The sequence below is a fragment of the Blennius ocellaris genome (genome assembly GCF_963422515.1).
Source record: "Blennius ocellaris genome assembly, chromosome: 3".
NCBI classification, from domain to species: Eukaryota; Metazoa; Chordata; class Actinopteri; order Blenniiformes; family Blenniidae; genus Blennius; species Blennius ocellaris.
Window position 1 is genome coordinate 13896699 of NC_137652.1, and position 17190 is coordinate 13913888.

The window sequence follows — 17190 nt, forward strand, 5'->3', positions numbered from 1 at the left end:
TTCTGAGGGGGCAAATCTCCATAAATTCAATGTCTGCTAAAATTGTACCTCAGCCTACCCCCGAACAGAATAAAACAGTGTTGAAGATGGATGGATGGACGTGACTGCATCTTACGTGAGGAGACAAGACTACCTCCTGGACAGGTCAAACATAGAGAGGTCATCATACTTAATGTAGAATGACTGTGTAAACATGCACAGGGAGAACATGTAAACTCCACGTAGAAGCCCCAACAATGTTGATAGTGGGAACTGACTGAAGAGGTCGTTTATACACCATATTTACAAAATGAAAGAAATAGTTTCTGCAAACAAAATTGAGTTGAATTAAAACACACACGATCAGACTGTTGTGCATCATGTGCTTCAGGACTATGTCGTTGGACGATGTGCATGTGTTTGGAGGAGGAGAGGCTTGCCGAGGAGTGGCAGTGCAGCCTGCAGTGACTCAGCCTAAACTGGGAGGGTCGCTGATGTCTCTCTGCAAACATGGCTGCCCAGGATGAACTCAGTAAGTTTCTTTCTGCCTCATTAACGAGCTATTTCTCACAAAGCGTTGCATATATCGGTGTCGAAAACATGATCGAAAACAGACCTTATCCACCATGACTGCTCGGGGTGTTTTTTGGGGGGAGCGAAAACGCGTCTTTTCCCGTTAAAAACCCTCCTAAAAGAGGCTGCTAGTCGCTCAGCTACAGTGCTAGCTCCGGGCGCTACCGTCAGGAGGCCGTTTGCCCAGTCATGGTCGAAATGAAACTATCACGTAGCCTCGAAATGCCTGCAAACTTTTTACTCTGTGTGTTTACAGCCTGGATATTCAGTGCGACTGGAATAAACTGCGCATGGTGTCACGGCGAGTTTAACGCCGGCGTTTTAATGGAGATGCGGTGAAATGCGTGTGTGGTGTTGTCAGTGTGTGCTAGCTGCTCGGGAGAGCCATTGGCAGGGGAAATGAGGCAGGGCTGCCCGGTGGTTTGCACCAACACAACAGCAGACACGACCAGTTTATTCAGCCAGACTGGAGCTGCATGGAGGCGAGTGCGTTTTAAAGCTCTGCCCTCTCTTTGTGTGGAGCTGAAGGTCGCTCGTACTGCATGTGGTTGCAGAGACCCCGGTGGGTTCCGTTCCTGCCCTGGTGTGGAGGGACACTCGGAATAATGGTGACGGGATCGTCAGATGACAAGGGCCACCAATGCAGCTGATGAAGGGTGTTGGTTTGTGTTTTGACAGATCAACTGGAACGGGTGTTCCTTCGCCTGGGCCACGCAGAGACAGATGATCAACTGCAGGATATTATCTCCAAGTTCCTGCCTCCAGTTCTCCTCAAGCTGTCCAGCGTTCAGGAGGGAGTCCGAAAGAAAGTAAGAAGGGTGTTGCTTATCTGTGTGCTTCAAGAGATTACAGCGACTCTGGGGTCGGTGCTGCTAAGTTAAACCTAAAAGAAAATATGTCTGTAAGACCTCTTTATTTAACGATTACTTTGGTGCATTTCACTGTGTGGTTCTGATACAGATTCAGTTTCTTTTACCCGTTAAGATGCATGTCAAGCTCTTTTTCTCTTTGTGCGGAATGTTTGTGCTTCTTTTTTCATGCAACTACTTTTCACATCATGACTCACCTGCTAGGTCATGGAGTTATTGGTCCATTTGAATAAGAGGATAAAAAGCAGACCCAAAATTCAGCTTCCAGTGGAAACCTTATTGGTACAGTACCAAGACCCTGCAGCGGCTTCCTTTGTTACGGTAAGAATATCAAAGAACAGTGGTTAAGGCCAAAACACAAATAAAATAAATCCTAATCTCTTTTTGACCTTATTTTAACACCTCTACTACCACATCAACTGGATTTGTAAATATAGTCCTTCTGCCTTTTTTTTTCCTCAAGATAATTTCTGTGCATCACCATGATATGTATGTGGGCAAAAAGCTCTATTCAGTATATTTTTAATTCATAGTAATTTTTTGTTAATGGTCATTATAAATGTAACATTATAGTATGGTCTTATTATGTCTCAAGTAATTAAAATGGAATGGTTAGAAGTTTATGTGGTCAGGTTCATTCATTTAATTGAACTGGTTCTGTGAATAACAATAGTAGTTGTGTTTTTCTAAATGTGTAGAATTTCACCATCATCTACATCAAAATGGGATACCCTCGTCTGGAGGTGGGTAAACAATGTGAGCTGGCCCCAACCCTTCTCACTGCCATGGAAGGAAAGCCGCAGCCTCAGCAGGACAGGTGAGTGGACACAGGCACAGTATTTACTTCTATAATAACATTTAGTGAAGACGAGTTGTTTTTTGTTGTTGTTTTTTTTTTTTAAAGAAAAGCCTAGTTATTGTTTGTTTGAATCATCTATTACTCAACTCTTTTTATTTCAACTAATGTCATTTCTTTCAAAATGGATTGTGTCTCCCATCTTCTCCTTTCTTTTTCTTTTTTTAGTTTGATGCATTTGTTGATTCCCACGCTTTACCACATGAAGTATCCTGCAGACTCCACCAAGAATGCTTCTCTGTTTAACCTAACGGAGCGGCCGAAGACGGTGCACCTGCTGCTGGAATTCATGTTGGATGTCTTGCTGATGCCTTACGGGTGCGTTCCTGCTCTGTGCTTTGAGTATTATGACCAACGGCTCCACTATGACTTCCCTTAAGTGAAATCAGCGTCTACGTTTCTCTTCTTTCTGTTACTTTGTTCCATTTGTCTAGGTTTGTGCTGAATGAATCGCCGACCCGTCCGGCTCCCTCCGCTTCTCAGGGAGGTGATGGGTCAGTGACATCAAGTGGTCAGGGGCTCCCCCAGCCCCCCCCAGGGATGAGTGTGTATGCTGCCAAGAGGGTGATTGGAGAATCCCAGTGGAACGCTGAGCAGCTGGAACAGGTACAGTATATCTTAAACTTTTGAAGTTTTCCAAATGCTATGAAATGACAAATCTCTACAAAGTTGTTGCATCATTTTGCCTTGGCCTCTAAAATTTAATTCTCAATCTTTAGTCATTTCTTGATCATCCCTTCATAGCTTTTCAAACCAATTTCCAGTTTACGTTTGAGCCCCCGTCTTTTAACGACACTACAGTGCTTGGATCTAAATGTTGGTGGTCGTGCTCAGTGTGGTGTTTGTCTTCAGCGCCAGTTACTAACGTCTTGTTGCCTACACTTTGTTTGTACAGTGTAAACTGGGTATAGTGAAGTTCATCGAGGCAAAGCAGGTCCCGGAGGTGGAGACGGTGGTGCACCTGGTGGTGGCATCCAGTGACACAAGGCACAGCGTGGCCACTGCAGCTGACCTGGAGCTGAGGAGCAAACAGAGGTTGGTAGTGCTCATCCACTCCCATTTTAGATCAGTAACCTGTGACGATAACTCGCCAGTAAATCGGTTGTGGTAAACCTTGGAGTAAAGGATCTGTGCATGTTTTGAGGAGTTGATAAACTGGGTCTATTTAAAGTGAACATCTAAACTTTGTTTTGTTTTGTTTTTTTACACAATGACTTTTTTTTCGCTCGAATTTTCCAGCATCATTGACTGGAACAATCCTCTAATCATCAACAAGATGTTCAAGGTCTACCTGGGAGATGTTCCTCTGAAAACAAAGGTTTGTAAGATTAGCATTTAATTAGTCATATATTAATTGAGGAGGTCGTGATTCTTTATCATTTTGTAACTGTAATATTCTGTTATGTGTCTTTGAAGGGTGGCAGTGTGAAGCAGGAGCTGAAACATGAGCCAGTGAGCACAAGAGTCAAACTGAAGATCTTGCCACATCTTCTACGGTCACGCCTGGCTGCAGAGTGTTTTCCTGCCAATATCCAGGTAAGATCTCTCTTGTCACGGCTAAGTTTTGATATTGCATCTAGATATTTTATAGCAGTTGGGGAAAAACTAAATCCCACTGCCAACAGACTGCTGCTGCGGCTCCCTGGTGAACCATACGCCCACAGTTCCTATCCATCTGTAGTTATTGTTAACTATGTTTTCCATTGGATAAACTTGGATAAGTCATTTCTCCAAGGGAATCAATACATTTTGTTTTCCTGTCCCTGTTTTGTAGGCAATCGCATAACATCCAATGAGGTGTGCAACCATTCTCACCAGTTTGCTTCTCTTTCAAGGTTGTGTATGACGGTCTGTTTGGCGCCAACACCAACAACAAACTGCTGTCCCTTACCTTACAGTTTGTGCATCACATCTGCATGGTGTAAGACATTTACATTTTATGATTTGTTCCAGTACAGCCAAGAACTAGTTCCTGTGTTTGGAGTGCAATTGAAAAATATTTTTGTTCTTTTTACAGATGCCCTGACTCGAATAAGCCTTTGGGACTAATGCTCCTTAATGGTCTTACCAAGCTCATCAATGAGTACAAAGAGGTAAAACTGCAAATGGCTGCACGAAAACTTCCCTCCACAGACTTGGGTTTCATTGAGCCTTACTAAACTACGTTTACCTTGACAGGATCCGAAACTGCTTTGTGTTGCCTACTCTGCAGTTGGAAAGCTGTCCAGGTAGAGAAATAAAAAGCTGGATTTATTGCTGCTGAGTTGGTGTTTACTGTATAAACAAAAAACAATGATTTCATATATTCTCTGTTCTAGTCGCATGCCACAACTCTTCACAAAGGATATTGCACTTGTGCAGCAGTTTTTTGAGTCCATGTGTAAGGTATGTGAGAGATTTCACTTTATTGTGCTGAAATCCTCAAGCGTCACTTGATTACAGGATCTGCCTCTTTCACTTCTTTCTTAAGAATACGGTTACACGTCTTTAAAATGTGGCATTGTCTTCTCTAGGAGGAGCCTGATGTCCGTCTTGCCATTCAGGAGGCTTTGTCCATGATGGTTGGAGCTTTTGCTAACCTTCAGGGGGCACTGCTCAACCTAATGGAGGCTCTGGTGGCTGCATACATCACAAAGGTGACTGTGCATTAAATGAGCTGGATTTATGAATGAAAAGCTTCAAGAACATGACACGCGACCCTTCCTGTTGTTGTTTTGGCTTAGCCGGAGGTACAAGTACGTCAAGTTGCCATGAAGTTTGCCAGCACCGTGTTTGCTCCTGATCACGTGCCATCCAGATACTTGCTGCTGCTGGCTGCTGGAGACCCGTAAGTTCCATAAACCCAAATCATTGTCCTTCCGGGGATAGAAAAATTGCAACTATTATTCACTATTGACATTAATGAGCCTCGAAAAGATGATCTTGGCTTTCTGTCTTTTAGAAGGGAAGAGGTGTCTGGAGAGGCCCAGAAGGTGCTGAGAGCCTTTTCTACCAAGAGCTCAGAGAAAGAGGGACCAAAGACAATGCCCTCCTTCCCGGATATGGTGGCCTATATCCAGGAAAAAGTAAGGTTCTGCACATGGTTTTCATTGAGTTTCAGGCAAGATGACTAGATTAAAATGTGGCCTTTGTTCTTGTCAGAAACAAAGATTGTTTTTTGATGTTCTTACTCTTCACATTATTAGGCAGCTCAAAGGATCAAGACTCCAGTAAAGTGTGTTGTTGGAACTGCCACAATTGCTTTCAACCCATCTGCGTTTGCAGAGGTAAAGATGAATTGATTATAATCCATTATTCTGAATATTGAATGCCTTTTTATTTTCCCATCCAACAATCCCGACTGATGTTTTGGCGTGGATCGTGCCTTTTTTAATAAGCAAACGTATTTCTGTTTTTCCCAGATCATGCTCTACCTGAGGATGTGCTTAGCCCACAGTGCTGGCGCCACACCCATGTCCACACGCTTGTCGGACATGCAAGACGACGCTCCTGCCATCGGCCAATATGTTCACTCACTGCTGTCCTCTGACCCTCCACTGTCATTGTCAAAGGGCTCAGAGGCAAATCCTGTACATGTCTACATGGATCTTCTCCATCAGCTGCTCTCTGCTGTAGGAGGTGAACAAATGTTTAAATGCTTTTGGAGTTCATGTTTGAGCAGCAATAGAAATGCAGTGCCTTTTCTAAGAATGTAACGGAGAAATGACAGTAAATCATGGTTATACCTTCTGTGTATGAGGTCAGCTAGAATAAACTTGCATTTCATCAAGCTGCGTGTATGAGTACAGGTATTTTCATTTTTATGGACATTTAATTTTTGAAATGTAATCTCTCACCAGGAATTCCAGTCATGTACTGTTTACTGGAGGTGATATCTGTCTGCCCGGAGAAGCTGGCTCCCAGATTTGCTGGTAAAATTGACTGGATTAAAGTAAGTCGTGTGTTTTATGAGTTTGTTTCCAGTTTGGCTTAAAGACGAACGCTAACACAACTAAATGAGTAGTCATTGTCTAATTAGGCTGTGAAAACTGGACTCTTAATGAGTATTTCAATATCCTTGTTAATTACTGTAACATGGGTCCCGTTTCTCCAGAGCTTGATGAACACAAATAAGGAGGACATGAGGGAACTTGCAGCCCAGCTGTATGCTTTGGTAGTTTCCACCATGACTGGCAATGAGCTGCAGACTGCTGTGCAGAACCTGGTCAAAATCACCAAAGACAACCATGTATGCTTCTTACTCTCTTTACAGTGCTACAAGTGTGTGGGTGTGTGTGTGTGTGTGTGTGTGTATATATATATATATATATTAAAACATGGATTTTCATCCTGACAAAATTTCTAAAATGTCTTGTCGATTCACAGAGTCCTGAGACTCAGCACGGTGCCATATTGGCTCTCGGCTACATGGTGGGAAGGAACATGAGTAGAAAGAAAGCTTGCGACCGTACAAACAGCATGGGGCAGCAAATGAGCCTTGCCTCTCAGAAAGATGATGAAATTGTTGCCATGGCTACTAAAACAATTGGTATTTTATTTTTTTTGTATTTAACATATTTTGTAGTTAAAATAGTACATTGTACATTGTTTTAATCTTAGTTCAAAGACTGAAATACGTTTATCGTCTAACAAAACAATATTTGTTTATAATAGAGATTTTATTCTGACTCGGTGTTTATGTGTGGCCCCCAGGCTCCTTCCTGGTCAGCAGCAGTGCGCTGCTGACTGTGGCAGCCTGTATCGCTCTGGGAGAGATTGGGCGAAATGGCTCCCTGCTCATTCCACCCGACGGTGAAGGCTTCACCAAACTCTCCATGGTGGAAAACCTGTTGGCACGGATCCCCTCGGGCAAGGAGAGCACAAAGGTAACCTGGAAACCTTAATTGTGATTGCCGCAACTTTCTGAGCTGAAACGTTCACGAGTAGTGCACATTCTACATTACTGATGATGATACATTAGGTCTTCAGCTAAATGATTTGTTCTTTCACCCGAACGCCTTTCCAGATGAAGGAACGATCGATTATGACCTTGGGTTACCTACCAGTGGGTGATGGAGACTTCCCTCACCAGAAAAAGCTGCTTCAGGGACTCATGGACTCTGTGGAGGTATACAAGATTTTAAAGGATTGTGAAGTTTACATCCATTTGTCAGGACTTTTACACATTCAAGGAAAAATTAACCGACGAGGTCACTTCGTCACTTAGACTTCCTTTGGCTCACACTACTGTTGGTGCATATTCAAGCTACTGATAGAAAAAGAACAAGTTTTAACCATGAAGCTGATATGTATACCTGCTCTTTGAAAGGAAAGTTATGGTATGGCTTATTGATGTTTCCTTTAACCCCCTTGTTTTGATTCTCTCAGGCCAAACAAGTGGAACTGCAGTTCACAGTTGGAGAAGCCATCACCAGTGCTGCAATAGGAAGCAGCTCTGGAGCAGCCAGAGACCCATGGACCTGTACAGAGGACCAGTACAGTCCACCACAGAGTGAGTACTTTAAGTTGGACTTTGTTTTTTATACATATTTGCAGAGACTTGCTTCTGTAGTTCTTGGTGAGTTCCAGTCTGGACTTCCAGTTGTGTTGTCTATTAATAGTTTGAATTTTCTGCTGAAACCTCTGCGCACGCAATCTTTGTTGAATAGCAGATTGTGATACTTTCATTCCTGCTCTCTGCAGTCTGCTGTTGAGGTCTAATAGTTGCTTTATTGTCTTTACAGGCCATACAATGGTTTTATTGTCACCTGCTGTTTTAGCTGCTCTACCTGTTTGTCATCTGTTACTTTAGTACACCAGTGAGTTCTTCCTTCTTCGGGACTTTCCAAATGGTTGTACAGGCCGTTGCTTGTGCAAATTGATTTTTCCATCTTTTCTCAGCTTCTTCGTTGCTTGTTTTTCCACCCACAGACAGTTCTGTGGTTCCCATGTCAGTTACACCTCCAAGTATAAATACACAGTTTGCACTGCAAAACCCAAATCTGAAAGTGAGCGTAGAGCGCTATTTATTGTTTGATTAACCAGTAGGACACACCTGTGAGTTACGGGTTCCAATACGTTTTCTCACTGTTCTGAGATAAATGCTGCGATGTTCTTTTCTCTCCCTGATTTCTAAAAAAAAAAAAAAAATACTTCATCAAACACAGATTTTAGTGTACACCAAAAATAAAGACATTGTTCTGACTGTTCCAGTACTTTTGGAAGGAAGTGTCTGTAAAATTTACTTGGATAGATTTAAATGGAAGACAATTTAAAATAGGCATTGTAGTTATTCTGGTATTCATACCTTTCTCTTTCCATCAGACATGAAAAACAATGACGTGGTTCCTTGGGTCCTCAAATCCGTACTGTCCAAGTACGTGCCCAGCCAGAACCCCCACGTCCGACAGGCGGCCTGCATCTGGCTGCTCTCGCTTGTCAAGAAACTCAGCCATCACAAGGAAATCAAGGTGCATCTCTGGTGCAGTCGGTATAAACCTGAATGTGAAGACTTAATGACTAATTAGTTGCAACCTGAGCATTATGTGGTTGAGAGTTATTATATATAATGGAAATTCTGTTATATGATTTATTAGAAGCTAGTTTTAACGTGTTTTATTTAAAGAATTCTGTAACAGTTTAAACTTTGTTTATTGTGCAACATTTAGTGACCTTATAACTGAGAAAAATTTGATGTTACCGAGGGCAGCTTTTAGTTTTGTCACAGAATGAAAAACTCGCTTTGTTTGTCGAATCACTTTTGTTTGATTTTTTGTTGTTGTTGTTGTTTTGTTTTGTTTTGTTTAACCTCTCCTTTTGTCTGTTACAGTCCCATTTAAAGGAGATTCAAATAGCATTCATCTCAGTTCTCTCAGACCCGGATGGTAAGATTACATTTCAATCCAGCCTATAAACTTCTCCTATACAATGTTGTTGTTTTTTGTTTTTTTTACAAGACCAACCATCATCATGCTTCTTGATCATTTGCTTCTTGTAGAGTTGAGTCAGGATGTGGCATCTAAAGGCCTGGGCCTCGTCTATGAGATGGGAGGAGAGGGTGACCAGCAGGAACTGGTGTCCACTCTGGTGGAGACACTTATGACAGGCAAACGGTGAGCGAATGGTTTAAATCAAGTAGGAGAGGGTCAAATGATGGACATCACTGCTGCAGAAGAAACTTTGAGGTATGAAGGGAAGGTTAAAGGCTTTCTCATCTTTGCAGAGTGAAACATGCAGTTTCTGAAGACACAGAGGTCTTCCAAGGAGAAGGTTTAGGGAAAACTCCTGATGGGTAAGTCATGTCGCCATCATCAGTCTATTTTCTGTTCCAGATGTCGAGAAGATATAGCAAATTATCTGAAATTTCTGGATTTTTATGCAAGTTCAGTTCACGTAACCTGTTTTGTGTGATATTTACTGATGGTTCTTTACAGTCATGGCCTGTCCACTTACAAGGAGCTCTGCTCATTGGCCAGCGACCTAAACCAACCAGATCTTGTGTACAAATTCATGAACCTTGCCAATCACCATGCCATGTGGAACTCGCGCAAGGTATTCTGCTCAAACCTCCACATCCGCGACATTGTGCCCCTTCATGACTGCATGACTTTGGTCTGTTCTCTCCCAAGTCATTTTTCATATTCTTTCCTCCACTCAGGGTGCAGCTTTTGGTTTCCACATGATCGCGGCCAAAGCCGGTGAGCAGCTGGCTCCCTTCCTGCCCCAGTTAGTGCCTCGTCTCTATCGCTACCAGTTTGACCCCAACCTGAGCATTCGTCAGGCCATGACCAGCATCTGGGATGCCTTAGTCACTGATAAAACTCTGGTAAGGGTTTGCATAGTACATATATTTTGTGTACACTTGCACAGTTAGACAAATCTGTAAGTTGTCTCACTATCAAAAATGTTTTATCTCATCCAGGTGGACAAATATCTGAAGGAGATCCTGCAGGATGTCATTTCTAACTTAACTAGTCCTACGTGGAGAGTGCGCGAGTCCAGGTACAACAGGAATATGCACAGTAATCACAAAGCTCTCCCCAAAAAAGTAGTGTTCACTGTTTTGAGAGGCTACTTAAAGGTATAGTAGAGGATTTTCTTCTTCCGGGTGGATCATCAAAATAACTGGTCCTCCCAATTGTCAATCATTCTGGTGATATATGACGTAAGCCCGTCGTACGTGCTCGTCCCTGCGCGCAGCTCACTCCACACGGCTCTCATTATGCCGGTGGCCGACCCGACGCATTATTCTCGGACATTTTTACACAGTTTCACCCCCTCTGGTGCAAATCTTCTTGTAAAGTGAGCTTATGTGAGCGATGCCGACTTGTGACTTGTAAACAGAGCGTGCACGAGGAGAACTGGGCTCGTGCATGTCTCTCGCACGCGTTTTAGTAGGCGTTCCGTCTCGGGAGCAGGTACAGCGTTGCGCATGCGCATTTTTTTCAAACGGTGGAGAGGGCGGTTCTTTCCTAAAATTCCTGAAAATCCTCCTGTATACCTTTAACAGATGCTCAAAACCAGGATCTCTTCATGTGTGGTGTTACATTTTAATGTGTACTTAACTGGTTATAATATATTTTGTATTAATCTTAAAGCCTTTTTTCAGCGAGGATCAATTGCTTCTTGCTGTTCTTTTCACTCACTTTTGAAGTCCATTTATCCTTGGTGGGAGTGTTTGCTTGCATTCACCTCTTTTTAATGACTGGCTTTTAAAGAGGTCCACTTCCTGTGCTGTATGATTGGCTGGAAGGTTTCCTGGCATAAAGATAAAATGGCAATTAAGTTTTATTCCATGTTTCTCTTGAGGTCTTTAATGGCTGGGAATCATACCTTTTACAGTAACTGTCGTTAAAACAGTATGATGTTCAAGTGTGACGACTGAAAATATGTAGTGTTTTACAGTCGTTAACTGAGGTAGAAGCTGTTGAAATAGTTTTTAAAAAAAAAAGTTCCTTCCTTTCAGCTGTCTGGCTTTGAATGATCTGATTCGAGGTCGTCAGGCCGACGACCTAATCGATCACCTGGCAGAAATATGGGAGACGCTATTCAGAGTCCTTGATGATATCAAGGTGAGAAACCGACGATCACAAATCAGTCATGTTTTTTTTCACAGGCTCACAAAGTTTTACTTTAAATTGGTGAATTCATGTATATCCCTCACATATTGAATAAACACCATATGTTTTATTGCAAATAATCTTACAATGGGGTTTAAAGGTTTAGATTAATATTTTGACTCCTTTACTCCTTTTAGGAGTCTGTGAGGAAGGCTGCTGACTTGACTCTGAAAACACTCAGTAAGGTAAGTAAGGTTTGTCACAACATTGCTTCAGTTGTGTCTGCCGCCTGTGTGCCTGTCCAAATAGCACGTCGTCTTCTGTGTTTCTGTGCAGGTGTGCACTCGTATGTGTGAGTCTTCGGGTTCCGGAGCCCAGAAAACTGTGGCAGTGATATTACCCACCCTGCTGGAAAAAGGCATCGTTAGTAGTGTCTCAGAGGTTCGCGCACTCAGGTAATACCTCCCCCCAGGAATGTGGTGTTTGTGTGGCGATCCTCCCAAGTTTGTAATATTGAGGCAAATTGGGAATTCTGTTTTAAAAAAAAACAAAAAACATTTTTACCAGAAAATATGATCCTGCTCAGATGAAGTTAATGTAGAAAATGTTGGTAACCAAGATAATGTTTGTGGTTTTCAGTCTCTAAAAATAGATATATATTTATTGGACTCCGTCAGTGTATGAGGAATGTGCTGCATCGTGTTTCTAAAACAAGATTCTGAGATGAACTGCTTTTTGTGACTCACCACAGTAGCTGTTTGGACTCCACGGCCGTCTGTTTTCATTCTTCAACCTGTCCTTTCACCCATCAGTATCCAGACCTTGGTGAAGATCAGTAAGACAGCTGGTGCCAGACTGAAGCCTCACGCTTCCCGTTTGATCCCGGCCTTGCTGGAGGCTCTTAGCACCCTGGAGCCTCAGGTCCTAAACTACCTCAGTCTCAGAGCCACAGAGCAGGAAAAGGTGACGTCAGCTGTCTGTATTCAGGCCAGTGGCAATAAATCTGTCTTGTGTCAGACTTCATAGTGACACAAGTTGGTTTTTCTGCAGAGTGCCATGGATGCTGCCAGGCTGAGTGCTGCCAAATCCTCTCCAATGATGGAGACTGTTAACATGGTAAGGCTATATACTATATAATATACTTTTGAATTTTAACCTTGCTTTCTGTTATTTCATAGTCTCCAAACCGTTATAGAAGCCAGTGAGGTGTGTTTTTAAAGAAAGTCCTTGTGCTTGTGCTCAGTGTCTGCAGCACCTTGACGTCTCTGTGCTCGGAGAGCTCGTCCCGCGGCTCTGTGAGCTGCTCAAAAGTGGAGTTGGCCTGGGCACAAAGGTATCACTAACTGATTCCATACCGTTTGCCTTTGTTTTTGCATTGATATATCCTTTTTTTGCAGTTCAAAGAGCTCACCTTCATGTTCTGACTCCTTTTCATAGGGTGGCTGTGCCAGTGTAATAGTTTCCCTCACCGTGCAGTGTCCCCAAGACCTCACCCCATACTCAGGTACGACGCAAGCTTTCATCTGTCCTTCATGAATTTCCCCCTTAGCGTTGGTACCACACACAAATATATTTGTTTGTTTTCCAGGTAAACTGATGAGTGCCCTGCTGAACGGCGTTCACGACAGAAGCTCTGTTGTACAGAAGGCATTTGCCTTTGCTTTAGGACATTTAGTCAGAGTAAGCACTAATATTTATTCATAAAATCCTCATAGTAATTACATGAATTGGTATTTTTAGTGTTTCAAAACTATGGCTCATTCAAGCATTGGTTCATTTCCCTTCCCTTTCAGACAGCGAGAGACAGCAGCGTAGAAAAACTACTACTGAAGCTCAACACCTGGTACTTGGAGAAAGAGGGTGAGACTGTAGAAAACATATCTGGTAGAAAGTCACAAAAGTTTGTGTCTTCACTTGATTGAAACTTTCTGACCACATGTTCAACTGATCACCCCCCCCCCCCCCACCTTTTAGAACCTGTGTACAAGTCATCAAGCGCAATGACGGTACACGCCATCAGCCACTACAGCCCAGATGTGCTGAAAGGCCACGCGGGAGTGGCTCTGCCACTGGCTTTCTTGGGCATGCATCAGGCTCCAGGTCCCGACGAGGAGAAAGGAGAGAGCCATGATGCCACACTGTGGACTGAAGTGTGGCAGGAGAATGTTCCAGGTGAGCATCACCAATAAAGCAAAAGTAATAGTACTATATAATCCTGAGATAGCTTGTTATTCTGGTTGAGTGTGTTGCTTAATCACAAGCTTTAAGACACAAGAGATTTTCGATATCTTTGTTCAATCAAAGGTCTGATTGTTAAAATACAGATCAAATGATCATCTGGCCGGGATCATTCTCCAATCTCATGCACGCTGCCGCTAAGATCACCTGTTGTTCTATGTCCTTGATGTCAGGAAGCTTCGGGGGCATCAGACTCTACATGACCGAATTGATCGCCATCACACAAAAAGCACTGCAGTCCCAGTCCTGGAAGATGAAGGCTCAGGGTGCCGCTGCCATGGCAACTGTTGCCAAGGAGCAGACGGGCTCGCTGGTGGCACCACACCTTGGTTTGGTGCTGACAGCTTTATTGCAGGGACTCTCTGGACGCACCTGGGCTGGCAAGGTAACGAGTTCCCATACGGGCCAGAAAGTGCCAAGTATCGGATCAAGGATTCCAGCAAACTGAATTACGGTTTCATATATTTTTGTTTGTTCAGGAGGAGCTGCTGAAAGCCATCGGGTCAGTTGTGTCTAAATGCAGGTGAGGCCTTCTGCACATTTTCGAGGTCAGAGCAGTTTAATGTGACTTCCATTTACTGTTGGTTCACCCTTTCTTGCCTCCGTTTCCCCTCGTGTCTTTCAGTGCAGAGCTTCAGAAGCCCTGCAGCGGCCAGCCAACCATCGCCCAGGTTTTGGAGGTGGTGCTGAAGGAGTGTCGTAAGGAAAGTTTGGTGTACAAAATGGCCGCACTGCGCTGTGCTGGAGACGTCCTCCACAGCAGCCAGGAAGACCGTTTTAGCGACATGGCCGAGATCCTGTTCCCTCTCATTAAGAAGGTGACGTCCCGTTATCTGAAGCCTCCGCTCTGTGTCAGGTTCCAATACATCAAAAAGCCTTTCATCTGTGCTTAGCTTGTCCTAACGATTACTCAACAGAGCTGTGCGGCATCCCCGCGATCGCTGGAGGACGACGACGACGGAGACGTGAAGGAGAGGGAGCTGCAGACTGAAGCGGTGCTGTGTGCTTTTGACACCCTTGGAAAGACTTGGCCCAGAAACACACAGACTCAGGGTGAGTTCCACATTCACTTTTGCGATTTGTACACTTATTTAGACGGTGGGTTATCGCGCGCTTACTCAACACGTCTCCTGTCATTTGAACAGTTTCAGCGTCAAGATGTCGTTACAAAATGCAGTCGCTGCTTGATGACATAACGCTGTGACCCTGTGTTTGCCTGCAGCTCGTTTCCAGGTGGAGGTGTGCAGTCTGATGTGTGAGAAGCTCAAACTGAGCACCTGGAAGGTCCAGCTGGCTGTGCTGCAGTCCATGAAGGCTTACTTTCAGGGGTGAGGCGAACACAGAGCAGCCCAATTGTCTTGATCGTTCAATCCTGACAGAAAAACGAAACTCAGACATTTCTGCTTTTGGCTTTTGCAGGTTATTGCTGTTGGAGAAGGACAGTGAGGATGTCGGTACTTTGTCACAGATTCTTACAGAAACCTGTGCCGCCCTCACCTACCCTTTAGGTAAGAGCTTAACGGTGTTAAAATACTTTGAATTATGTGATCTTCAGACATTTAACCTCTGTATTTGTGCTGATTGTACTCAGAAAACAAAAGTTACTCCTCAGTGAGAACGGAGGCCTTGTCGGTTGTTGAGCTGATAGTTAAGAGAACTGGAGGTGAGTGTCTCTTCGTTTGAAGACTTTTCCTGTTGTCTCTGGCTGATTTATGATTGTATGTCCCTTGGCAATCGAAAAAAACTAATATTTTGATCCATCAGGTTTTCTGACACTTCAGTCAGGACAAAATGTTATTTTGTGCTGAGGCTTTTAGTTGAAAGACGATCTGATCTCTTCTCACATCACCATCAAGTTTGATGTTTTATGTTTGAATGGCTTCCAGTTATATTTTCTTGATCGGCTTGTGATTTATTAACAGTCTTTGATGCACATTAAAACATTTGCCTGCACACCGATTGAATTTAGATTTTTCTTAAAGCACTGTTTGCTGTCATTGCCTCACAGACTGACTCACTCTGGTTTCCCATTTGATATTTATATCTGCTCAGGAAATAAGCTTGTTGATTCGGCTTTTCTTCAATTCAATTTCTTGAAATTTGTTTAGCATCTGACTCACATAGTTGATGGTCAAACTATTCAACAGTGACCAAGAAGGTGATATTTTCACATGTTAGGAAGCATGATTTTACAGTATCTTCATAATGTTTTGAAATGTGACATTAGTAGAGGTGACTGCAGATCTTCAATTCTCAAGTTTTCATTTTATTTACCGAATACGGCATACCTATGTACTTGGCATTTCTTGTTTGTTTGTTCACTGATATGCCAATAATTCATTGTGTGATCTGAACAGAGAGCGAGCAGTGGGACTGTATATCAGTGAAGAGCCGGGAGCAGCTGCAGCGCTCTCTGTCCACGCTGCAGTCCGACAACCGACCCGACTTGAGGGATAAAGCCCAGGAGCTGCGCAGGCACATCCAGAGCCAGCCGTGAGCGTGCGCCACTCACAGGAACGCAAAGAAACCAAGAAAATACAGCCTCATCACCTTCACCGCCCGTGACTCCCAACGAAACATTAGCACACTACTCCGTCTGACTGGTTTCATACAGTATCGATACACGCAGTGACCTGTAAAAGGGTGAGACAGACGACTGCTTTACTTGTCTTGACGTTTGAAGATGCTACAATAACACCACTTGCTCTTGGCTCGAGTCCAGAGCAACACTGTCAAAAGGCAAGACAATTGTTGTAATGTGTCGAGTTTTATCTGGTTCATCTAGACGGACAGCAAGTCGATAACAAATGCTATATAAGTCAATGTGTTGGTTTTGTGGACACTGTATTCCTATAGCCCCAGAATGGGGACTTTTACTACTGTTGTGGGTTTGCCAACTCATTAAAAATCAATACGTCAGCAGCAGGTTATTAATCTCAGCTGGCGAAACTTTCTCACCACTGCTGAGTGAAAGACGGGAGGCACTGCATATCAGTTGTGTCCTGAAAAGTGTGGCTGTGGTTGTTTGACAGATGAATGAGGGAAAAAAGAAAAAAAGTCGGCGTGTTTTGTGAAGTCTTGGAACCCCTGCTGTTAACTAAAAAAAGTGTTGCTATAGTTGTTTGAATTTGTCCCCTATGAAATAAATTCTCCTTGGCAATTTGGACCTGTGACTTCTTTACCATACCATGAGTGAGCTTCACATGACACAAACTTACAAGAGGAACTTTTACTACCACTAAGGCTTGAGTGTGAAAATCTCTACAAAGAATATAAAAGGCCACAGGGGTTTTTTTAGTTTAATGAGGTGTGTGAAAACAAAAAGGCAGGGATTTTAGTATCACCAAGGCGGTTCTTTTAGGCGACAATTTGTTTTTGAGCAGATTGCCTAGTTCACAGCATTAGAAAAAATAAATGCACCACCCTGACTAATTTTGTGGGAAAACGTCCCAAGTAGTGAATTTCATGAGATTCTTATTCAGGTTATACATGGGTTAATTAAAAAAAATGAAGGGTTCAGAAGTTTGGAAATGTTTGGATTTCCATGAGATTGTCAGTGCAGAAGTAGCCAGTATTGTCAGTTTATCCACAGGGACTGAAGCCTGAAATTTTTAGTAGTAGGATAAATGTCAAACCT

The 17190-nt window shown here is 43.2% G+C and overlaps 1 protein-coding gene across 1 annotated transcript; it reads left to right on the forward strand.

Moving 5' to 3' along the window:
* The first annotated feature begins 483 nt into the window (after positions 1–483).
* Positions 484–17148, forward strand: ecpas (Ecm29 proteasome adaptor and scaffold). Its single transcript, XM_080519347.1, has 49 exons — positions 484–511; positions 1231–1361; positions 1626–1742; positions 2120–2238; positions 2446–2595; positions 2712–2883; positions 3173–3312; positions 3517–3595; positions 3694–3813; positions 4113–4198; positions 4295–4370; positions 4456–4505; positions 4596–4662; positions 4791–4913; positions 5001–5104; positions 5219–5342; positions 5463–5543; positions 5679–5895; positions 6117–6208; positions 6371–6505; positions 6643–6805; positions 6970–7142; positions 7283–7384; positions 7645–7768; positions 8581–8726; positions 9086–9140; positions 9254–9368; positions 9479–9547; positions 9690–9807; positions 9914–10081; positions 10178–10257; positions 11222–11327; positions 11513–11560; positions 11652–11770; positions 12128–12278; positions 12366–12431; positions 12559–12648; positions 12753–12819; positions 12904–12995; positions 13109–13175; positions 13290–13487; positions 13727–13938; positions 14033–14076; positions 14179–14371; positions 14471–14606; positions 14776–14881; positions 14973–15061; positions 15145–15216; positions 15911–17148. The coding sequence occupies exons 1-49, from the start codon at positions 490–492 to the stop codon at positions 16048–16050; spliced, it is 5514 nt and encodes a 1837-aa protein (XP_080375473.1). The 5' UTR covers positions 484–489; the 3' UTR covers positions 16051–17148.
* The last annotated feature ends 42 nt before the right edge of the window (positions 17149–17190 follow it).

What these genes read in the sequence shown, in the direction of transcription:
- ecpas (XM_080519347.1), top strand. Translation starts at nt 490, where the DNA reads ATGGCTGCCCAGGATGAACTCA. An exon ending in ATGTTCCTCTGAAAACAAAG is followed by an intron (nt 3,596 to 3,693) that starts GTTTGTAAGATT and finishes GTGTCTTTGAAG; the next exon opens with GGTGGCAGTGTGAAGCAGGA. An exon ending in TCATCAATGAGTACAAAGAG is followed by an intron (nt 4,371 to 4,455) that starts GTAAAACTGCAA and finishes TTACCTTGACAG; the next exon opens with GATCCGAAACTGCTTTGTGT.